This window comes from Phacochoerus africanus, chromosome 6 (genome assembly GCF_016906955.1).
Source record: "Phacochoerus africanus isolate WHEZ1 chromosome 6, ROS_Pafr_v1, whole genome shotgun sequence".
NCBI lineage: Eukaryota > Metazoa > Chordata > Mammalia > Artiodactyla > Suidae > Phacochoerus > Phacochoerus africanus.
In genome coordinates this window covers 130001331-130019784 of record NC_062549.1, presented here as the reverse complement: position 1 = coordinate 130019784, position 18454 = coordinate 130001331, and the positions used below count along the sequence as shown (strand labels likewise).

Sequence of the window (18454 nt, the reverse complement as noted above, 5' to 3'; positions counted from 1 at the left end):
GCCTTTTTTACTCTAAGTTTATAAAGAAATTCATATATTGTTTCCTACTAAATACTTAATATTTTTATTTTTTTACATCAAAATTTTTAATTACTTTGACGTTTATCCTGAAAAAAAAAAAGTTTGCAGTATGGATCCTGTATTTTACAGCTTTTTACCCAATTGTCAAAACGCCATTAACAAGAAATTTGTATTTTTCCCTATTAATTTGAATTCTACCTTTATCATGTATTTTGGTCAACTTTTAGACATGAATCTTTCATGCAACAGTATGACAGCTTTTTAGTTATTAAAGCATTACAGAGTTTTTATATCTACGGTCAGTCCTTCTACTAAGAAATTGCTATTTTTTAGACTATATGGCTAGACGTGATTATTTATTTTCTGTTTAAACTTTACAATAAGCTTGTTAAAATAGAAACTAGAGGCACTTTTGATAAAATCATGTAAAATTTACAGAACAACTTAGGGAAATAACATCTTTCTGTGTCAAATCTTGATATTTAAAAAAAAATGCTAAGACTTTTCTCTTGTTCAGGTTTTAATATGAGTTCTTATGTAATGTCAAAGTTTTGTCTATATGCATATTCTTGATTTGTTTATTCCTATAGGTCTTTTAACTTTTTTTTGTTGCTATCATCATCAGCCCTTTCCAACGACCTAGAGAACTTACTCAAAATCACTTAACTTGCTGTTCATATTTTTTTTAATTTCAGCTAAAAGCTATGAAATAAGAATAAGTAAAAGTCTGCAGAATATTCAAGATGACTTCAACAGTGCCATTTTAGTGAACTCATCAAAGCTAAAGCCTCAGCAGGCTGGTACCAAGGAGACGTTTACATTCTCACCCGAGCTTTTCACAAATGGACCTGAACATCAAGCTGATGGAGAGACACAAGGACGCCACCGAATTTACGTGGCAATACGAGCGGTAGATAGGAACGCCTTAAGGTCTGCTGTATCTAACATTGCCCAGGCATCTCTGTCAATTCCCCCAAATTCTACTCCTGTCCTTGCTAGAGATGATCTTATACTGAAAGGGGTTTTGACAGCAATAAGTTTTATAGGAATCATCTGCCTCACTATAGTTATCATACATTGTACTTTAAATAGGAAAAAGAGAGCAGATAAGAGAGGGAATGAAACAAAATTACTATAAACAAATGTACAGAGTACTTTCCTTCTTAAATATAAAAACCATGGCTTTTGCTCTTTAAAAAATATACCAATAAAGTAAAATTAACATCTGATTATTATAATGCTTTGAGTTTTTGTATAGCATAGATCAGATTTTTACATGCTAAGCAGACCAAAAAATTTATAACACTAATTTGGGGAGTTTCTGTTGTGGCTCAGTGGTAATGAACCCAACTAGAATCCATGAGGATGTGGGTTTGATTCCTGGCCTCACTCCGTGGGTTAAGGATCCAGTGTTGCCTTGAGCTGTGGTGTAGGTCGCAGACATGGCTTGGATCCCGTGTTGCTGTGGCTGTGGTGTAGGCTGGCAGCTGCAGCTCCAATATGACACCTAGCCTGGGAACTTCCATATACCATGGGTGTGGCCCTAAAAAGACAAAAAAAAACAAAACAAAAACAAATAACACTAATTCAAGGTAGGGGGGAATTAGAAAACACTTAAGCTTTGGCTATGGACAAAATAATAAAAGTTACTCTTTAAGGGAATATGTTTAAAGCAAGGACGGGCAAGTGCAAAATTGAATCAAAGAGTCAAGAAAAGTTTATCTACTGAAGAGGAGAAACAGCCCCAAGCAGAGAAAAGGAGGTTGGGTCTGAATGATGCAGTCTAACCATCTCTAGGAAGCAACTGTTCAGTGGCTCTGATTAATTTTTCATTTCCCCTTATCAGAACAGGTTGCCTGTTTCTGACTAAAAATCAAGCTACACTTTATACATGAAGCAGGTTTGTAAAGTTATTTACTTCTTGCCATTTGGTTACCTATACGGCAGCTAAATGCCACTGCCACTGCGCAAAGGCCTGGTTCTGTAAGAGCTACCCTTAGAACGTAGGTGGTACCTTTGTCCCCGACACTGGTTGGGTAACAGTGATCTATTGAATGTGGTGTTTGTAACTTCCTGTTCTCACCAAAGCAGCTCTCCAAGGTATTGCCTTGGGTGTTGTTCAGTAAAAATGGCTCCAGCTCTCAGAAGGCTTTAAGTAAAGAATGAGAGACATAGTTCTGAGCTTATTTTAATACATACATAGGGTGTTTAGTCTGACTCAATTTCAATCAAGGAAATGATTAGCTGGCCTTTGGAAATGATTAACTGGATTCTGGGTTTGTGTGTAAATAAGACTCCAGGAGTTCTTTCTCTGTCAAGGATTATTTACCTACAGGGGTGGAGAGTGAATAGAGAGAGGGGAGTACAGGTCACAAGGAAATAAAAATTACCTTTTGTTGAATTTTACTCTTCTTATTTTTAAAGGTTATTGAGTAATAACATCCTTTTATTTTCATATTAAAGAAGTTAAAACTTTCTTGGATAAATACAAACAGTAATGTGGAATAGAACTGTTTTATGCCTGGAGCCAACTGAAGGTGAAAATTAGGTTGAGGTTTTTGGGAGTGGGAGGAAATTCCGGACACTTTTGTCAAGTTGCAAAGAGACGTAGAGCACGAAACCCGTATGAGAGACTCGGCAGTGCTGGGGGGTAAAAGGTCCAGCAAACGCCTCTGCCTAGGCTGCCTCCTTGGGTTCATCCTACGTGCCGGGTCTGCTCTGGCACATGCCGAGGCTGGCAGTGCCTGCATTTTCACAGATGGGAACTTCATGTGTCCAGAGGCAGTCAGTCCCTCCGCCCTCTGTCACCATCACGCCTCACAGCCTGGGATCTGCCTCTCTGTAGCTTCAATGGGCTGGTAAAATACTTAGATGAAGTGTGGGCTTCCTCTTTTTTTTTTTTTTGTCTTTTGTCTTTTGTCTTTTTTAGGGCTGTACCCGCGGCATGTAGAGGTTCCCAGGCTAGGGGTCTAATTGGAGTTACAGCTGCTGGCCTACACCACAGCCACAGCAACGCCAGATCCGAGCCGTGTCTGCGACCTACACCACAGCTCACAGCAATGCCAGATCCTTAACCCACTGAGAGAGGCCGGGGATCAAACCCGCAACCTCATGGGTCCTAGTTGGATTCTCTTCCGCTGCGCCACGACGGGAACTCCGGCGTCCTCATTTTATAGACAGGAAAAGGTAGAGTTAAGGGAGTAATCCAAAGCCCTGTGCTGGGTAATAGCACCGCTCTACAGGAGCAGAGCCAGCTTTTCAAACTGCTCCTTCACTCATGTCTGTTTAATAAGATGTGGAAAGATGCTGGGCATTACGCCTGGAAATATTCAAGTGTTCAAGAGCAATAATCAGGAGAACAGGCTAGGCTTAAGGACCTGGTTTATTTTCCCCCATCCTGCGGGTACAGGAGTGGACAAATGGAATCAAGTCCAGAAATTAGTGAACTGGAAAGGGGCAAAACTGAAATAGACTACGGGTGTTAAAGTGATGAACTGAGCTACACTGCAGCAGAGTAGAAAGGGGGCTCTCACCTCACGAACAGGTGAAAGCGTCAGTGATTGTGAGGGAGTGAAGCATTAGACAATGAGGAAGATGTGGTAAATTGTGGGGAGATACTGGTTTAGAGATCTCAGCCATCATCAACCGGACAGAACCACTGGACAGGGGGTAGCACTGATCCCGAACAAATGGTAACACACACAAGAGTTGGGCCAAGAACGAGAAGCGGCGAGGCACTGGTCACTAGTGGAATACCACGTGAACGGTGCTTTCATTTGATCTGAGATTCTAAGAGGAGGAAAAAAATGTGAGCCAGATGCTCAGTTACCTGGCAGAGGAAAGAGAAGTCTAGGGAGTGGAGGTGACGTGGCTGGGTATCATTATTTCATAGGCCAGCATGTTGCTTTATGCAGTATGTAGAAATTTGTTCTGGAAATTGAGGACAATATCCCTTCCATTTTTACCTTTGCTCTTAGGAACAGTCAAAGAAGGTTAAGTATCAATAGGAGAGAGATAGAAGCAGGAGACAGGAGATTTTTAGGGAATGAGTTCAGTAGCCTATGCACTGAGCAGACTGCTGTTTATGTGTGCAATGTTGGCTGCCCCCAAAGTATGTTTGCACCTGCACATAAGTACTAGAAAGTCTGCCAAAAGTTATTTTATTTGCTTTAGGCCTTGCCTTCTGCTACAGAGTAATTATTTTTGGAGGCGCTGGCCCCTAACTGTATCATGTACTTAACACAATGTGATGGATCTGACTGCACTAATGTCAGAGCTGCTCATATCAAACGAATCCCCTGGCTGGTAACGGTTATAACACATGTAACATGCGACCCTTGGAAGGCATCAGATACTAACAACAGCAGGAAGGAATTGGAGGAGATATGACCCTTGAAAAAAGGAAAGCAACCTAGGTGAGGTCCACGTTTAACTAGCTTTTCCCCGGCAGGCAGTCCCAGTTCGCTCAGAGCATCGGCATCAAGCTCCAGTGGAAGGCGGCAGTCTTCCTAGGTTGACAAGGCAGAAGTAAAAGTTCTGGGTTGTTAAAGCAGGTTGAAATAGAGGGAGCAAATATCAGAAAGAAAGCAACGACAAGGGAGACGTTCCCAAATGTGCATCCTCTCAATCCTTGGGTGAGTCTTCAGTCTTAAAGGAATCTAATGGAAGACAAGAGCTTAGAGGATGAAAGAGATGGACAGAGATTTCAACAATTGCCCAGTCCTGGGAAGAAAAAAATTTAAGGTTCAACCCCTCCCAAGTTAGAGGGGTGGTAAGCACCTTGTGTTTCCACTGAAACTCCAGAAGGGCCATTAGGGGTAAGGACCACACCCCGAGGCTAAGAATTGTACCCTAGAACCAAGGGCAAAACTGAAATAAGTCTGCTTTGATGAAGACTAAGACCAAGTCTCCATAGAGTCAAGATCTTATTTACCAATAACCAAATGACTGCTAGAACATAACTCAGAGGAAGAGAACATAATACAGTATCTACAACATATTACGCAGTATATAATAAAACATTAATAGACATGCCAACAAGAGGAAATCTGTCCCATAATTAAGGAGAATAAAGATCTGTGAATAAAAGAAGATCCCAAAATGATCCAGGTTTGGAATTACCAGACAATGATTTTACAATAGCTATTATGAATAAGAAATAAACTATTAAGAAAAGATAGATATAAATGATGACCAGAGGAGGGATTTCAGGAAATAGGTGAAAGTCTTTAAAAAGAAGCAAATGAGAGTCCTGAAAATCGAAAAATACAATTGAGAGTTCCCATCATGGCTCAGCAGGTTAAGAATCTGATGCCGTAAAATACAATGTATGAAAAAAATTGTGATAGGTTTAACATCAGACCAGAAGTACAAAAGAAAGGATCACATGACTTGAAGGCAGGAAAACAGAAAGCATCTAAACCGAAGCATTCGATTAAAAAAGAAAAACCCAATGACTGTGTGACATTATCAAGTAGTCTAATATACATGTGAGTGAGTCCCAGAAGCAAAGAGAGGGAAAAACAGGGCATAAAAATATTCAAAGAAATATTGGTTGAATTTTTTCCAAATTTGACTTAAACCATCAACCCACAGGTCTAAGATGTTCTGTGAACCCAAACTAGGATCTATATAAAGAAAACAACACTTGGGCACACCACAGGAAAGATGACTGACTACTCATCAGAAACAACTGAGGCTGGAAGACAACAAATGAATTTTTGTTGTCCCAAAAGAAAAATCTGCCAACACAGACTTCTATACTGAGGAAAGATGCCTTTAAAAATTAAGGCAGGAAAATAAAAGCTGAAATAATTTTCACCAAGCACTATCAAAAGAATTTCTTGATGCTGAAAGAAAATGATGTCTGGTATAAATACAGATGTACAGCATGAAAGGAAGATCACGGGAAATAATACACAGGTAAGTAAATATACCACGTTGTTAGTTTTCTTCACTTAATTCCTTTAAAAGACAATTAATTGCTTAAAGAAAAAGAAAAATAATGTATTGGGGTATAAGTAACATAAAGAAGTAAGATATGTGACTGTTAAAGCAGGATGAAGAGAAGGGTGGCAAGTGGAATTAGACCATTTCAAAGCACTTACATCATACACACTGTATTACTCAAAGTACATACTTCATTATTCAAAGTAGACTGGGATGAATTAAGGATGACCATTGTCACCGCTTTGGCACCTGTCAGTAATAAAGAAGGATGTATCCAAAGGGTTAGTAGATGCGATAAAATGGGGCCCTGAAGTTACCTGACGAACACGGAAGAAGAAAAGTGAGGAGCACAGAGTGAAAAACAGGAGAATGACAGAAAGTATCTAGCAAGACCGTAGACTTGAAGGTGGCTAAATTCATAATTATACTAAATATAAATGGACTAAACTCTTCAACAGAAAAGAAGGTCTTTTCAGATTTGATGTGAAAAATGCAAGACCCAACTGTAAGGAATGGACGACACATGCATTTAAATATAAAGACATAGAAATTGAAAATTACAAGAGGGAACATGGTATAACATGCAAACACTAAGCATAAGAAATCGGGTGTGAGGGTTTTACTTTAGAACAGATCATGAGAAAGAAAAAGAAGGGTCATTTCAAAGCAATATTTTAAAAATTTCATCAAGAAGATGTAGCAATTCCAAATGTGCATGTACCTATTAATAAAGCTTCAAAATACCAGAAATAAAAATTGCCAGAACTAAGGGAGAAACAGAAGAATCAACAATCAAAGTTGGATATTTAAATCTGTACTACTGATAATTGTAGAACAACACAGAAAAACTCAATAGGTCTGGAGAATATTTGAACATTATCAACAAATTTAACCTGGACATTTATAAAATACTTCAAGCAACTAGTGCAGAATACACATTCTCTTCAAGTGTTCTTGTAACATGTACCAAATTAGACTATGTACTAGGTCACAAAAACACATCCCCAAATGTAGAGTCTAGAAATAGATCTACACACATGCAGTCAACAGATTTTCCACAAAGGCCTGTGCCAATCAGTGGGGGAAAGCAACTCAGTGGCTAAAGGACAGTTCTTTTTATTTTTTTTATTTTTATTTTTATTTTTTTTGTCTTTTTGCTATTTCTTGGGCCGCTCCCGCAGCATATGGAGGTTCCCAGGCTAGGGGTCCAATCGGAGCTGTAGCCACCAGCCTACACCACAACCACAGCAACACGGGATCCGAGCCGCGTCTGCAACCCACACCACAGCTCACGGCAATGCCGGATCGTTAACCCACTGAGCAAGGGCAGGGACCAAACCCGCAACCTCATGGTTCCTAGTCGGATTTGTTAACCACTGCGCCACGACGGGAACGCCACAGTTCTTTTTAATAAATGATATTAAACAACTAGACATATGCTTGGGAAAAGAATTTTACTCCTATGAATACAAATATGAATACACATTGGCTCATAGACATAAATATGAGTTAAGATATAAACATCCAGAAAAATACAAGTAAATATCTTCACAACTAGAGTATAGAGAGATTTCTTAGAACAGAGGAAACACTAGACATAAAAGAAAATAACAAACTGGACTGCATCAAAACTAAACGTTTGTGCTCATCAAAGGGCGCCATTAATAAATACAAAGGTAAGCTACAGAGTGGAAAACTTTCAAACCAATATATCTAACACCACAGTCATATCCAGAACACATAAAAATGTTACAAATCATAAATAAAAAGACAAAGAATCCAATCACAGTGGGGAAAGGACGTAGACACTGGACAAAGGAAAACACATAGATGGACAGTAAGCACATACAAAGGGAATCAACACCTGAAGGTAACAGAGCATTGCAGGTCCATCAGACCTCAACTTTTAAAAAGAGAACCGACCCCATCATTTATCAACAAGTTGAGAGGAACTGTGGGGAGCTCATGCGCTCGACCACAGAGACGGGCAGTAAGCGGTGTTGACAAGGCTGTGGAGCAACTGCAGCTCTTCCACGTGGGGAGTGCGCAACCGCTTTGGAACAGTGCCCGGCGGTTCCTCGAATGTCACACATGTACCCAACCTCATCCCAGCCTTTCCACTTTAAGAGAGGTGTAAAGATATGCTCACCAAAAGACTTGCTCACAAAATTTTACAGCTACTTTACTCATAAGAGCCCCAGATTGGAAAACAAAACCTTTTCTGTTAAAAGAATGGATAAAACAAATGTTGCTATTTGTATGAATTCACAATGGAACACCACTCAGCAACAGAAAGATATGAACAACCTATATACGCAGCAACATATCTGAATCTCAAAAGGATTATGTTAGCTAAACACTGAGGTTGAGGGACCGATTGGCCAACGGGGACCTGCACAGAGAAGTCTACCCAGTGTTCCGTGACCATCTACGGGGGAAGAGAATCTGCGAGGGAATGGACCTGTGCATATGTGTGACTGGGTCACTTTGTCATACAGCAGAACTTATCACAGCCTCGTAAATTAACTACATTTCAATAAAACTTAAAAAAAAAACCCAGCTATTTTCAAAAACAACATAAAAGAGCACAGACTGTATGATTACATGTATAAAGAAGTCAACGAACAATACTGATCTCTCAATACAGAAATCGTATCAGTGTTTGTCTTGGAGCAAAAGGGTGGAGGTTCCACTGTAACGGACATAAGAACACTCTCTGGAGGAATGAAAATGCTGCAGGTATTGACTGGGATAGTGGTTGCCTGGGCATGTATACATTTTTCAAAATGCATTTACCTATTTACACTTGATCTGTGCATTTTATTTTATTTTTTTATTTTTATTTTTGTCTTTTTGCTATTTCTTGGGCCGCTCCAGTGGCACATGAAGGTTCCCAGGCTAGGGGTTCAATTGGAGCTATAGCCACCGGCGTACGCCAGAGCCACAGCAATGCGGGATCCAAGCCGAGTCTGCAACCCACACCACAGCTCACGGCAACGCCGGATCCTTAACCCACTGAGCAAGGGCAGGGACCAAACCCGCAACCTCATGGTTCCTAGTCGGATTCGTTAACCACTGCGCGCCACAACAGGAACTCCTTGATCTGTGCTTTTATTGTATATACATTTTATTTCAAAAGCAACAATACGAATTCATTGTATCCTTCCCTTTTAGCAAATATTGTAGCAATGGTTCTTAAGTCCCAGCAAGTTTACTCTCCCAGGGGACACGGGGCAATGCCTGCAGACTATTTGGATTATAACCGCTGGGGGCGTGATCGGTGGGGAGAGGCCAGTGCACTGGACAGTCCGCACAGCAAAGAACGCCTCAGCCAAAACTGTCAATGGCGTCGAGTCCGAGAAACTCTGCTTTATAAAGAGGAAGAGAAAGGCATCGTTCATGAGGATATTGGACCCAGGAAGATAAGTGAAAAAATGGCCTTAGTGAAGGGGGAAAGGGAAACAAATCAGTGAACCAGTTTAAATGAAGTGGAGAAGACAACACAGAACAGGGAAAAGAGCTTAAACAGAGTGGAGGTGGGTCCCTGGTAGGGACGGAATCCACATGGCCGGTAGAAAATCTGATGAAAAATTAAAGGGGGTGAATAGAAAGTTGGGCAGATGCTGCGTTAAGTGTTACGCTCTGCGTTACCATCTGTGAATGCAAAATACAGGAAACGGAAGCAGGGGGAGAGGCCCATAAGCAGTGGGCTCTGAAGAACTGAGAATCTGATTTATTTTGCGTGTGTCGTAGGAAGTAGCAAAAGCACAGATCAGGCACAAAGAGAGAGACAAAATTAGATGTGAACGTTGGGAATAGAATTATCGAGTACCTGATGACAGAGAAGCACTCAAGGGCACAGAAACAGATGCTAATATCCATGCAGGTAATTAGAGCTTATTCTCAAGGTCAAAAGAAACGCCTCCCTCTGGGAGTTCCCATTGTGGCTCAGCTGGACCTAACCTGAGTAGCATCCATGAGGACAAGAGTCTGTGTCCCCGGCCTTGCTCAGTGGGTTAAGGATCCGGCATTGCTGCGAGCTGCAGTGTAGGTTTCAGTGGCTCGGATCTGGCGTTGCTGAGGCTGTGGCATAGGCCAGCAGCTGTAGCTCAGATTTGACCCCTGGCCTGGAAACTTCCATAAGCAGCATTTGGGGCCTTAAAAAAAAAAAAAAAAAAAAAAGGAGAGAGAGAGAGAGAAGGAAATGCTTCCCTCCATAAATTCCTCTTGCACTTAGAACAAATAACTCTTATCGGCAACATGATTCCTGGGATGGGTGGAGAGTGACCCAGATGGTGGCTGGTTTCATGTCCCCCTGCCTCTCAGCTACAGACTAAGTCTTATAAAAACCCTGCTTTCTGAGAACACTTGTCTCAAGGGCATGAGAAGAGGGAATCTATCCAGAAAAATAGATTACTTTCTATCTCCCTGGCTTGTGGAACAGAAGCAATAGAAATAAACAAACTTTCAAGAGCAGCATTAACTCACCGACATAGCCTTACTTCACAGCAACATAGGAAAGAAGAATCTAGAGCATGAAGAAGGTAAAAGAAGAGAGTGAAATGGAAAAATAAAGAAAACAAAGATTCGAAGTTAAGAGCAGAGAAGACAGAACCACTGCTCCTACGCTAACATGTTCGGTTCCCAATGACGATCTGCAGTCCGAGAGTCTAGTTTCACGCGCAGATGTATTTCAAGGACAAAAGTAATGCGTGCTCCTACTAAAACCTCAGACAGTTAAGGAAGAAAATAGATGTTGAATAAATGAGCTTACTTATCTGTTCCTTTATTAATGGACCTTTGGGTAATTCCACTTGTTGCTATTTTAAAGGATGTCTTGAGGAACACATTATCTCACCCTTGTACACGTTCTCTTGCACACCTGTGTGCGTCGATCTGTAGAGAAAATTCCTAGGATGGAGTTGCTGCCGGAAGAGACACAACCTTTAAGTTTTGACGCGTATTTCCTTTCAAAACATTTGTACCAATTTTTCTCCCACCGCTAATGTATGAATAGTTGTTTCCTTGTGGCCTAATTCCCATGATGAAAGCAGTAATGAGCCGGAGGGTGGAAGCTGGCATCATATTGAGGTACGATAAACAGCTTAAAACTGGCCTTTAAACACCAATATCCTAGAAATACACCTCGGTCTTTCTTGCTCAGTGCTCTCTAATGCAGAGCCCCAGCTTTTTCCATCTTGTTGGCGCCCCTTCAATCTCTCCCTTCAAGGCTTTGAGGTCTGTGTAAGTGGGAGTGAAGTCGTGTAAAGATACTTTATTTATTGAATAAATTTCATGTGCCAGGCATTGTGCTGTGTTGTGTTTATTTTGCTTTAATTTTTCAATATTCAAAACACCAATATGCCATAGCTAATATCATTAGGTAGAGTTGATGCAAGAGGTATTATTATAGATAAAAAAGATATTTTGTGATAATTATATCATGACCCTAAATTTGCATGCACCAAAACCACGGCTTTAAAACATATAAAGCAAAAGTTGCTAGAACTGAGTGAAAAGAAAATTTCACACAATTATAAGTGGAGGTTTTAACACACCTCTCTCAATAACTAAAAGAACAAGCAGGCAAGAAACTGGTAAAAAAGAGAATTTGAATAACATGATTAAACAACTTTGCCTAAAATATATAGGGCAGCATAATCCAGCAACTCCAGAACACACATTTTTCTCAAGAGCATATGGAATATTTTACCAAAACCGGCCATAAACTGAGGCAAAGAGCGAAAGGCTCAGCGAATTCTGAATGATCTACATCTAGAGGCTGCTCTCTCGCTCCCCTGGAGTTAAACTAGAACTCAATTACAGATCAGCTGGAGACACCCCAAACGTCTGGAAGCAGAGCATCATGCTTCTTTCTAGATAGTCCGTATGCTAAAAATCAACCTCAAAATGAAAGAAAACATTCGGAACTGAACAATAATTAAAATGTGGCATAGCAAAACTTCCATGATGAAGCTAAAGTGATAGCAGGAGGAAATTTAAGGAAGAAATGATATGTTTTAAACAAACTGTCCCAGACAATAGAAAAAGAGGAAACATTTCCCAGATTGTTTATGAGACCAGGTAGTTTTGATACTAATACCTGGAAAGGCTGTTACAAGAAAGAAAGCTAGGGAGTTCCCGTCGTGGCACAGTGGAAATGAATCTGACGAGGAACCATGAGGTTGCAGGTTTGATCCCTGGCCTCCCTCAGTGGGTTAAGGATCTGGCATTGCTGTGGCTGTGGCTGTGGCCGGCAGCAACAGCTCTGATTAGACACCTAGCCTGGGAACCTCCACCTGCTGAGTGTGTGGCCCTAAAAAGACAAAAAAAAAAAAAGCAGAAAGTTAGGACTAAGCTCTCTAATGAACAGAGATGCAAAAATCCTAAACAAAATGTTAGCAAATTGAAAAGGACACTACGTCATACCCAAGTAGGATTTATTCTAAGAACATAGGGTAGATTTAACACTGAGAAATCAATCAGTGTAGGTTCCCACATTACCAGAATAAAAAAGAAAAATCTCATGATCATGTCGATAGATGCACAAAAAGCATTTGGTAAAATTTAAAACACATTCACAATTTTCAAAAAGGAAACTCTTAGCAAAGGAGGAATAGAAGATGGCTTCTTAATCTGATAAAGGCATCTACAAAATATCTCTAGATAATATTATGCTTAGTGGCGAAATGAAGGATGCTTTTTTACCTTCGATTGTGAACAAGAAAAAAGACGTGCACTCTTCCCACCTGTATTCAACACTGTAGTAAGAGTCCTGGTTAGTGTGACAATTGAAGGGAAAAAAAGATATGATTGGAAAGGAAGAAATAAACATGTCACTATTCACAGATGACATAATTATAAACATATAAAATCCAAAATAATCCACAAAGTTCTAGAAATAATAAATGAATTTAGCAAGCTCACTAGATAAAGGGTCAATATATTAAAATCTATTATATTTGCATATACCAGCAACAAATAATGAGGAAATTAAATTTTATAAATATGCATTTATAATAGCACCAATTTTTTTAAACCATGGAAAGAAATCTAATGAAAGATGTACAAAACTTCTACCATGAAAACTATAAACATGGTTGAGACCAACTACACAAAACTTAAAATGAAGAGATTTGCCATGTCCGTGGATCGAAAGACTCAGTATATTAAGACGTCAGTTCTTTCTAAACTGAGGTATACATTCAATAAAATACTGTCAATTTCAGGAGATTTTTTTTTTTTGGTAGAATTAACAAATGATTCTACATTTTGTATTGAAATGCAAAGGACCTAAAATAGCCAAAATAATCTTGAAGAAAAACAAATCTGAAGTGTTCGCACTGCCGGACATCAAGTCTCACAAGCAGCGGTCATCAGGACGGTGCGGCTTGGGGGTAGATCTAGTCGCACAGACCGACACGTCAGAACAGACCTGCGCACCTGCCGTCATCTCATTCACAACAAAAGCACAAGCGCAATTCAGTCCTTTCAATAAACGATGTGCACCTACTGCCATCCTGAGAGGGAAACAAAACAAAATAAAGCAAGAACCTTGAATCTTCCGTCGCACCGTACACGAGAAAATAATCGGAGATCACAGATCTAAATGGGAAAGGGAAGCAATACGATTCCAGAATGGAACGCTGTACATATCTTCATGAATTTGGGAAAGCTGTCTTAAATAAGACCCCCAAATGAAAGATTCAGTTGGACTTCATTACAATTAAGAACCTCTGTTCATCCAAGAGAACCATGAAGTCAAACTGCAAACTGGGAAAAGATACTCGCACTATAGACATCCAACAAAGAACTCAGTCCCCCGAACACATAAAGAATTCTTGAAAGTCAATAAGAAAAAGACAACCTGATCAAATGCTGAGCAAAAAGACTCGTGCAAGTACTTCATAACAGAGGCTATCCAAAGAACCAACGGTTATGTGAAAAGGTTTCACTGAACGACCCAGGGCAAAGGCGCACTGAAACCACACGCCCCACCGGAGGGGCCGGGTTGCAGAGGGGCAGGCTGGTGCGCGGGGCATGGAGCCATCAGCACGACCATGCTGAAGGGCGTTCGGCAGGTGAGCCGCAGCTAGACACACCGACACCCCGTGAGCCAGCCACTCCACTCGGTGCACACTCGGCTGGAGGCACTGCTTCTGCCTAAGGCAGTGTTATTTAAAACAGCCCCAACCAGGTAAGAGTCCGAGCGTCCGTCAGCAGCAGTCCGTCAGTAAACCGTGGTGTATTTTTACAGGCGGAAAGAACGCACTGCTGCTCCATGCAGCAGCAGGGCCGAATTTCATGCAAAAATGTTGTGTGAAGGTCGCCAACCACAAAAGATATACCCATATTTCTGTCTTTATTAGCTACGAAAACAAGTACAATTGATCAGCGTGGCAGTGGAGGTCCGCGTGGCGATGACCACTTGCAGGGTTTTGCCTGGAAGGAAACACAGAAGAAACTGCGTGCATGCTTGGAAATAGGCTGTCTTGGTGAAAGTTTGCTCCTGGCTTGTGTCATCTGGGCCATCTAGGTGGTTTCTGACAAAGCCAGATCCCAGCTCCTGTGATCAAAGCCTCCGTGAGCCTGATCGGGCTGACCCCGGGCACCCGAGGGAGGGCAGCTGCCCACTGGAGGCCATGCTCCAGTGGAGCCAGAGAGGAGCCAGTCCTGCAGCAGAGGAGGCGGCTGAGGCCCCCGGGACCCCCTGAGCAGGCCGCTCAGGGCCAGCCAGCAGAGAAGGCCGAGCAGACGGTGGGGAGGCACTGAGACGGCGCCTGTCACGAGCACCTGACCCCGTCATAGGCTCCTGCACCAGCCACAGCCCGCGGGCAGGTAAAGGCCCAGAGCCCCGGGAATGAAAGGCTGGTTTATTCCAACGGGCAAACAGACAACACGGATCGGTCAAAATGCTGGCTGGAAATGAGGAAAACTGATGAGGACGGAAGGAGATAACACCCGTCTGTCACAGCCTGGACACCAGCGGTAGCAGCAGCAACTGCGATTTATGTCAGTGACTCTCTTCTCTGGATACTTCAGGAGGTTGCAATTGCCCACCAGTTTGAAGGAGCGTTTATGACGGATCGGGCCTGTACCTTCTCTCGGGGAAAAAGTGAGATAGCTTGTGCTTCTCCAAATTCCAGCCTTGCCTTATAGCACTTGGAGCTGGAGAGGAAGAAAGGGCAGGAGTGGATCTGAGCAGTGCGAGGACTAATTGTACTGGACTCAGGCTAATGAAGCTGCTGGGATTTGTGCCTCCGCCATCGGTCCACCTGGCCCGGGGGCCGTGCACGCGCTCCTCCTCCACCACCACCTACTCATTCGGCCCGAGTGGTCCCACTGCCAGAGGTCAATCAGGCACCATTTGGGGTCTTTGGCTCCTCACCCACTACAGGGCCCGGGCTTTTCTTTCCAAGCCCTACTGAAGGGGCTGGATGACGCAGCACGAACGTTCAAGAGAGCCGATCACCTAAAGGAGATGAGAAGGAGCCAAACAACCCTTCCTTCTGTGGGAGACATCCAGATGGCAGGACAGGTGCACCTGCGGGCTGGCTGGCTGGGTGTCCCCACTGCAGGGCAGTGGCCAGCGTGGCGAGCACCTTTCACTGCTGCCCAGGCTTCCCCTGCCTCACTCCCCGCCCCTCCACTCCCGCCGTTTGGGGTTAAGCTTGCAAATCACTAGCATGGGGGCTTGTCTTCGGCTCTTTTCTTGGGAACATACAGAGACACACAGAGTGGGGAGTCTGAGACATGTTAGAAATTTTCATGGTGCATACATGTATTCAATAAGCACTGAATAAATTATTTTTATATAACAGCATATTTGATCTGCTGGACAATCACTCTGATTACATACCTAAGCAATAAGCACTACTTATTAGCAACAAATACTAATTTAATTTTTATGAGTAAATCTCAAAGAAAAAAGACAGACTAGATGAAATCGATGCTCACCACCATGTGAAGAGCTGGGGACGTATGTGCTGAAGGGATATTTCAGGTCCTTTGAATACAGGAAAATCATGGACGAATTTGAATTTTCCTCTGAGGTTTGGCAAACTTTAAAGAATCCATGCAGGAGCTGGCAGTCCACGATTCATGTTCTGAAAGACATTTAATTTCAGTAAAACAAGTCCTTGTTACTGGTTTCAATTTTACTGAGCCACAGCAGCTATGAAATAGAGCAGTTGAGACCTAATAGGGAACCCTGAAGGCGTCTGCCTTGCTCAGTGAAATACAAATGTTGCTTTTTCTCCCGTGAGCTCGCCAATCGTATCTGTGCTGTTTGTGGATGCTTTGGGTGCAAGCAGATTGTCTGAGGGAGAAACAAGAGGTGCTGAGGTTACGGGAAGATCGAAGAGGGTAAAACGAGGGCCACCGTGAGGGCGGGCGTGTGGCTCAGGCCTGATGAATGCTGCGGCTGCGGAACAGCCAGACCTGCCCCGGGCAGGCGGGGGCCAGAGGGTGGCGCTGGGTGGGTCAGTGTCCCCAGCTGGGCAAACATGTGTAAGGAGCAAATATCTTTCAATGGCAAAGCTGCTTGTCACCTGTGAGTGCTTTCAGAGAACCGGATGTGGTTCCCCGCCCTTGTTCCCAGCAACTGGCAAAGGCGAAGCCACAGCTAATATTCCTTTCAAAATAAAATATTTGAAAGTACACAGAATCTGGGACAAAGCTATACTTATCATTCCTCAGAATGGAGACAGAGGCAATAGCGAAGCCATCGAGGTCAAGGGTTAAGGTGCTCTGATAAACCACCCTTGCTAACGTGGAAAGATGAGCATCTACACAGTCCTATAAATGGGGCGAGGAAGGATCTGCCTCCGCAACCGAGGTTCTCCAGAGAGGAAACCCAGAGGGAGATGCACAGCCATGAGGTCATTTAGGAGGTCGCTGTTCATCCTGGTCCTTCACCTTCTGGAAGGAGCTCGAAGTAACTCGCTCATCCAGCTGAATGGCAATGGCTACGAGGGCATCGTCATTGCAATTGACCCCAATGTGCCAGAAGATGAAACACTCATTCAGAATATAAAGGTAGGTCCCAAATGGTAATTATCCATGCTTTAAAAAAACCAGCGTCATATGGTGATAGAATGAACATGAGGTCTCCAACTCCAGCTGTGTGCCACGGGCAAGTTATTTTTCTGTGTGTCTTCACTTCTTTAAGCATACTGTGGAAATAATAACACAACCATTACGATTCTTCTGAGGGATACGATAATAAAGGAAAGGCACATAACTCATAGTTTGTCAAAACATACCAAGTGCTGCTACATTCATTGACTGTGGATGATTTCACTGGAAATTGTTTAGCACTGCACGAAAGCAGAGCCAGCAACATCTGACGGCACAGAGAGGCACAGAGGAAAAGTCCTTTGCCTTACTTCACCACTGGCTCATACCAGACTCTCCCTTTATTCTTCTGTTTGTAACCTCCTGCTCTAGGACTCCAGATGCAAATCTCTGTCCCTTCCAGTGGGAGGAAACCCTGCCTTTTACCAGCCCCAATGCAAGGGGCCCCCTCAGGGCCACCAGGCCTCCTCGCCTACCTCACTTGTGGATTCTCCTGTAGGGGAGGGAAAACTAGGGAGGAAGGCGTCCTGTCCCTGCAGAGGCATCAACTATTGCAGGATGGAGGGCTGACAAAGGGTGTGCACAAGAGCCAACGGCTAAGATAAGAGGGAAAGAAATGTCTTCTAAGAGCCCAGCCTGGAGCGTGGCCGCAGCGTACCCAGAGGCAGCATCGCCCAGCGAGCTCAAGCACTGGTGGGTAAACGGAGGGTGATAACAGGTCCCTTCCCCACAGGACTTGGTGCGGACTAACAATCCCCGCTGCAGCAGAAATTGGTACAACGTTGCGAAGCAACTATACCAACAAGTTAAAAACCAACAACAGTGCATGCATGTGAGGGAAGCTGGGTAAAGGCTGTATAAGAACTCTGCACGATTTTTAAAAACATTTTAAAATTGAAGTACGGTTTGTTTAAAGTGTTGTGTTAATTTCACCTGTAAAGCAAAGCGATTCCGTTACGCATACAGACACCCTTTGTATATTCTTCTCCACTGTGGTTTATCACGGGACACTGAGTGGGGTTCTCTGGGCCACAGAGAAGAACCTTGTTGTTTATCTATGTAGAATAACTCACGTCTGCTGGTTCTAACCTGCCACCAGACTCTATACATTTTTTGCATGTCACCTGTGAGTCTGAAATTATTGCAAAAATGAAAAAAGAGCTTTTAAATGCATGCCAAGTATCCAGTACAGAGTAAGGGTTCAGTAAACAGCAGGCAGAGTCCCCGGTCCCCAGTCCCCTGTTTAATCTTAGAAAGGGCTCATCCTTGCTCATCAAGCCGAAGGACTGAGATTGTTTCGGAGCAAAGTCCCCGTGTATGAGCTAAGAACATGGCAGGGCCAGGAGGACACCTCTGAGGTTCCTGGCTCGGAATAGAAGCAAACCCAGAAAGACAGAGTTTGGAGAAG

General features: G+C 42.8%; 3 protein-coding genes across 3 annotated transcripts in view; 2 read left to right on the top strand and 1 right to left on the bottom strand.

Moving 5' to 3' along the window:
- The window catches only part of LOC125130044 (calcium-activated chloride channel regulator 2-like), a 41833-nt gene extending 40605 nt beyond the window's left edge, over window positions 1-1228 (top strand). Inside the window, exon 14 of the mRNA XM_047785394.1 lies at window positions 717-1228. Within this exon, the coding sequence (XP_047641350.1) occupies window positions 717-1159 (443 nt within the window). The 3' untranslated portion in view covers window positions 1160-1228. The remainder of the gene's footprint in view (window positions 1-716) is intronic.
- ODF2L (outer dense fiber of sperm tails 2 like) overlaps window positions 1-18454 on the bottom strand; it is a 362976-nt gene that overhangs the window by 91838 nt on the left and 252684 nt on the right. Inside the window, exon 3 of the mRNA XM_047785402.1 lies at window positions 15928-16076. The gene's annotated coding sequence lies outside the window, so the exon portion shown is untranslated. The remainder of the gene's footprint in view (window positions 1-15927; window positions 16077-18454) is intronic.
- Window positions 16565-18454, top strand: part of CLCA1 (chloride channel accessory 1) — a 34213-nt gene continuing 32323 nt past the window's right edge. The window contains exon 1 of the mRNA XM_047785397.1: window positions 16565-17007. Coding sequence (XP_047641353.1) covers window positions 16774-17007 — 234 coding nt within the window. The 5' untranslated portion in view covers window positions 16565-16773. The remainder of the gene's footprint in view (window positions 17008-18454) is intronic.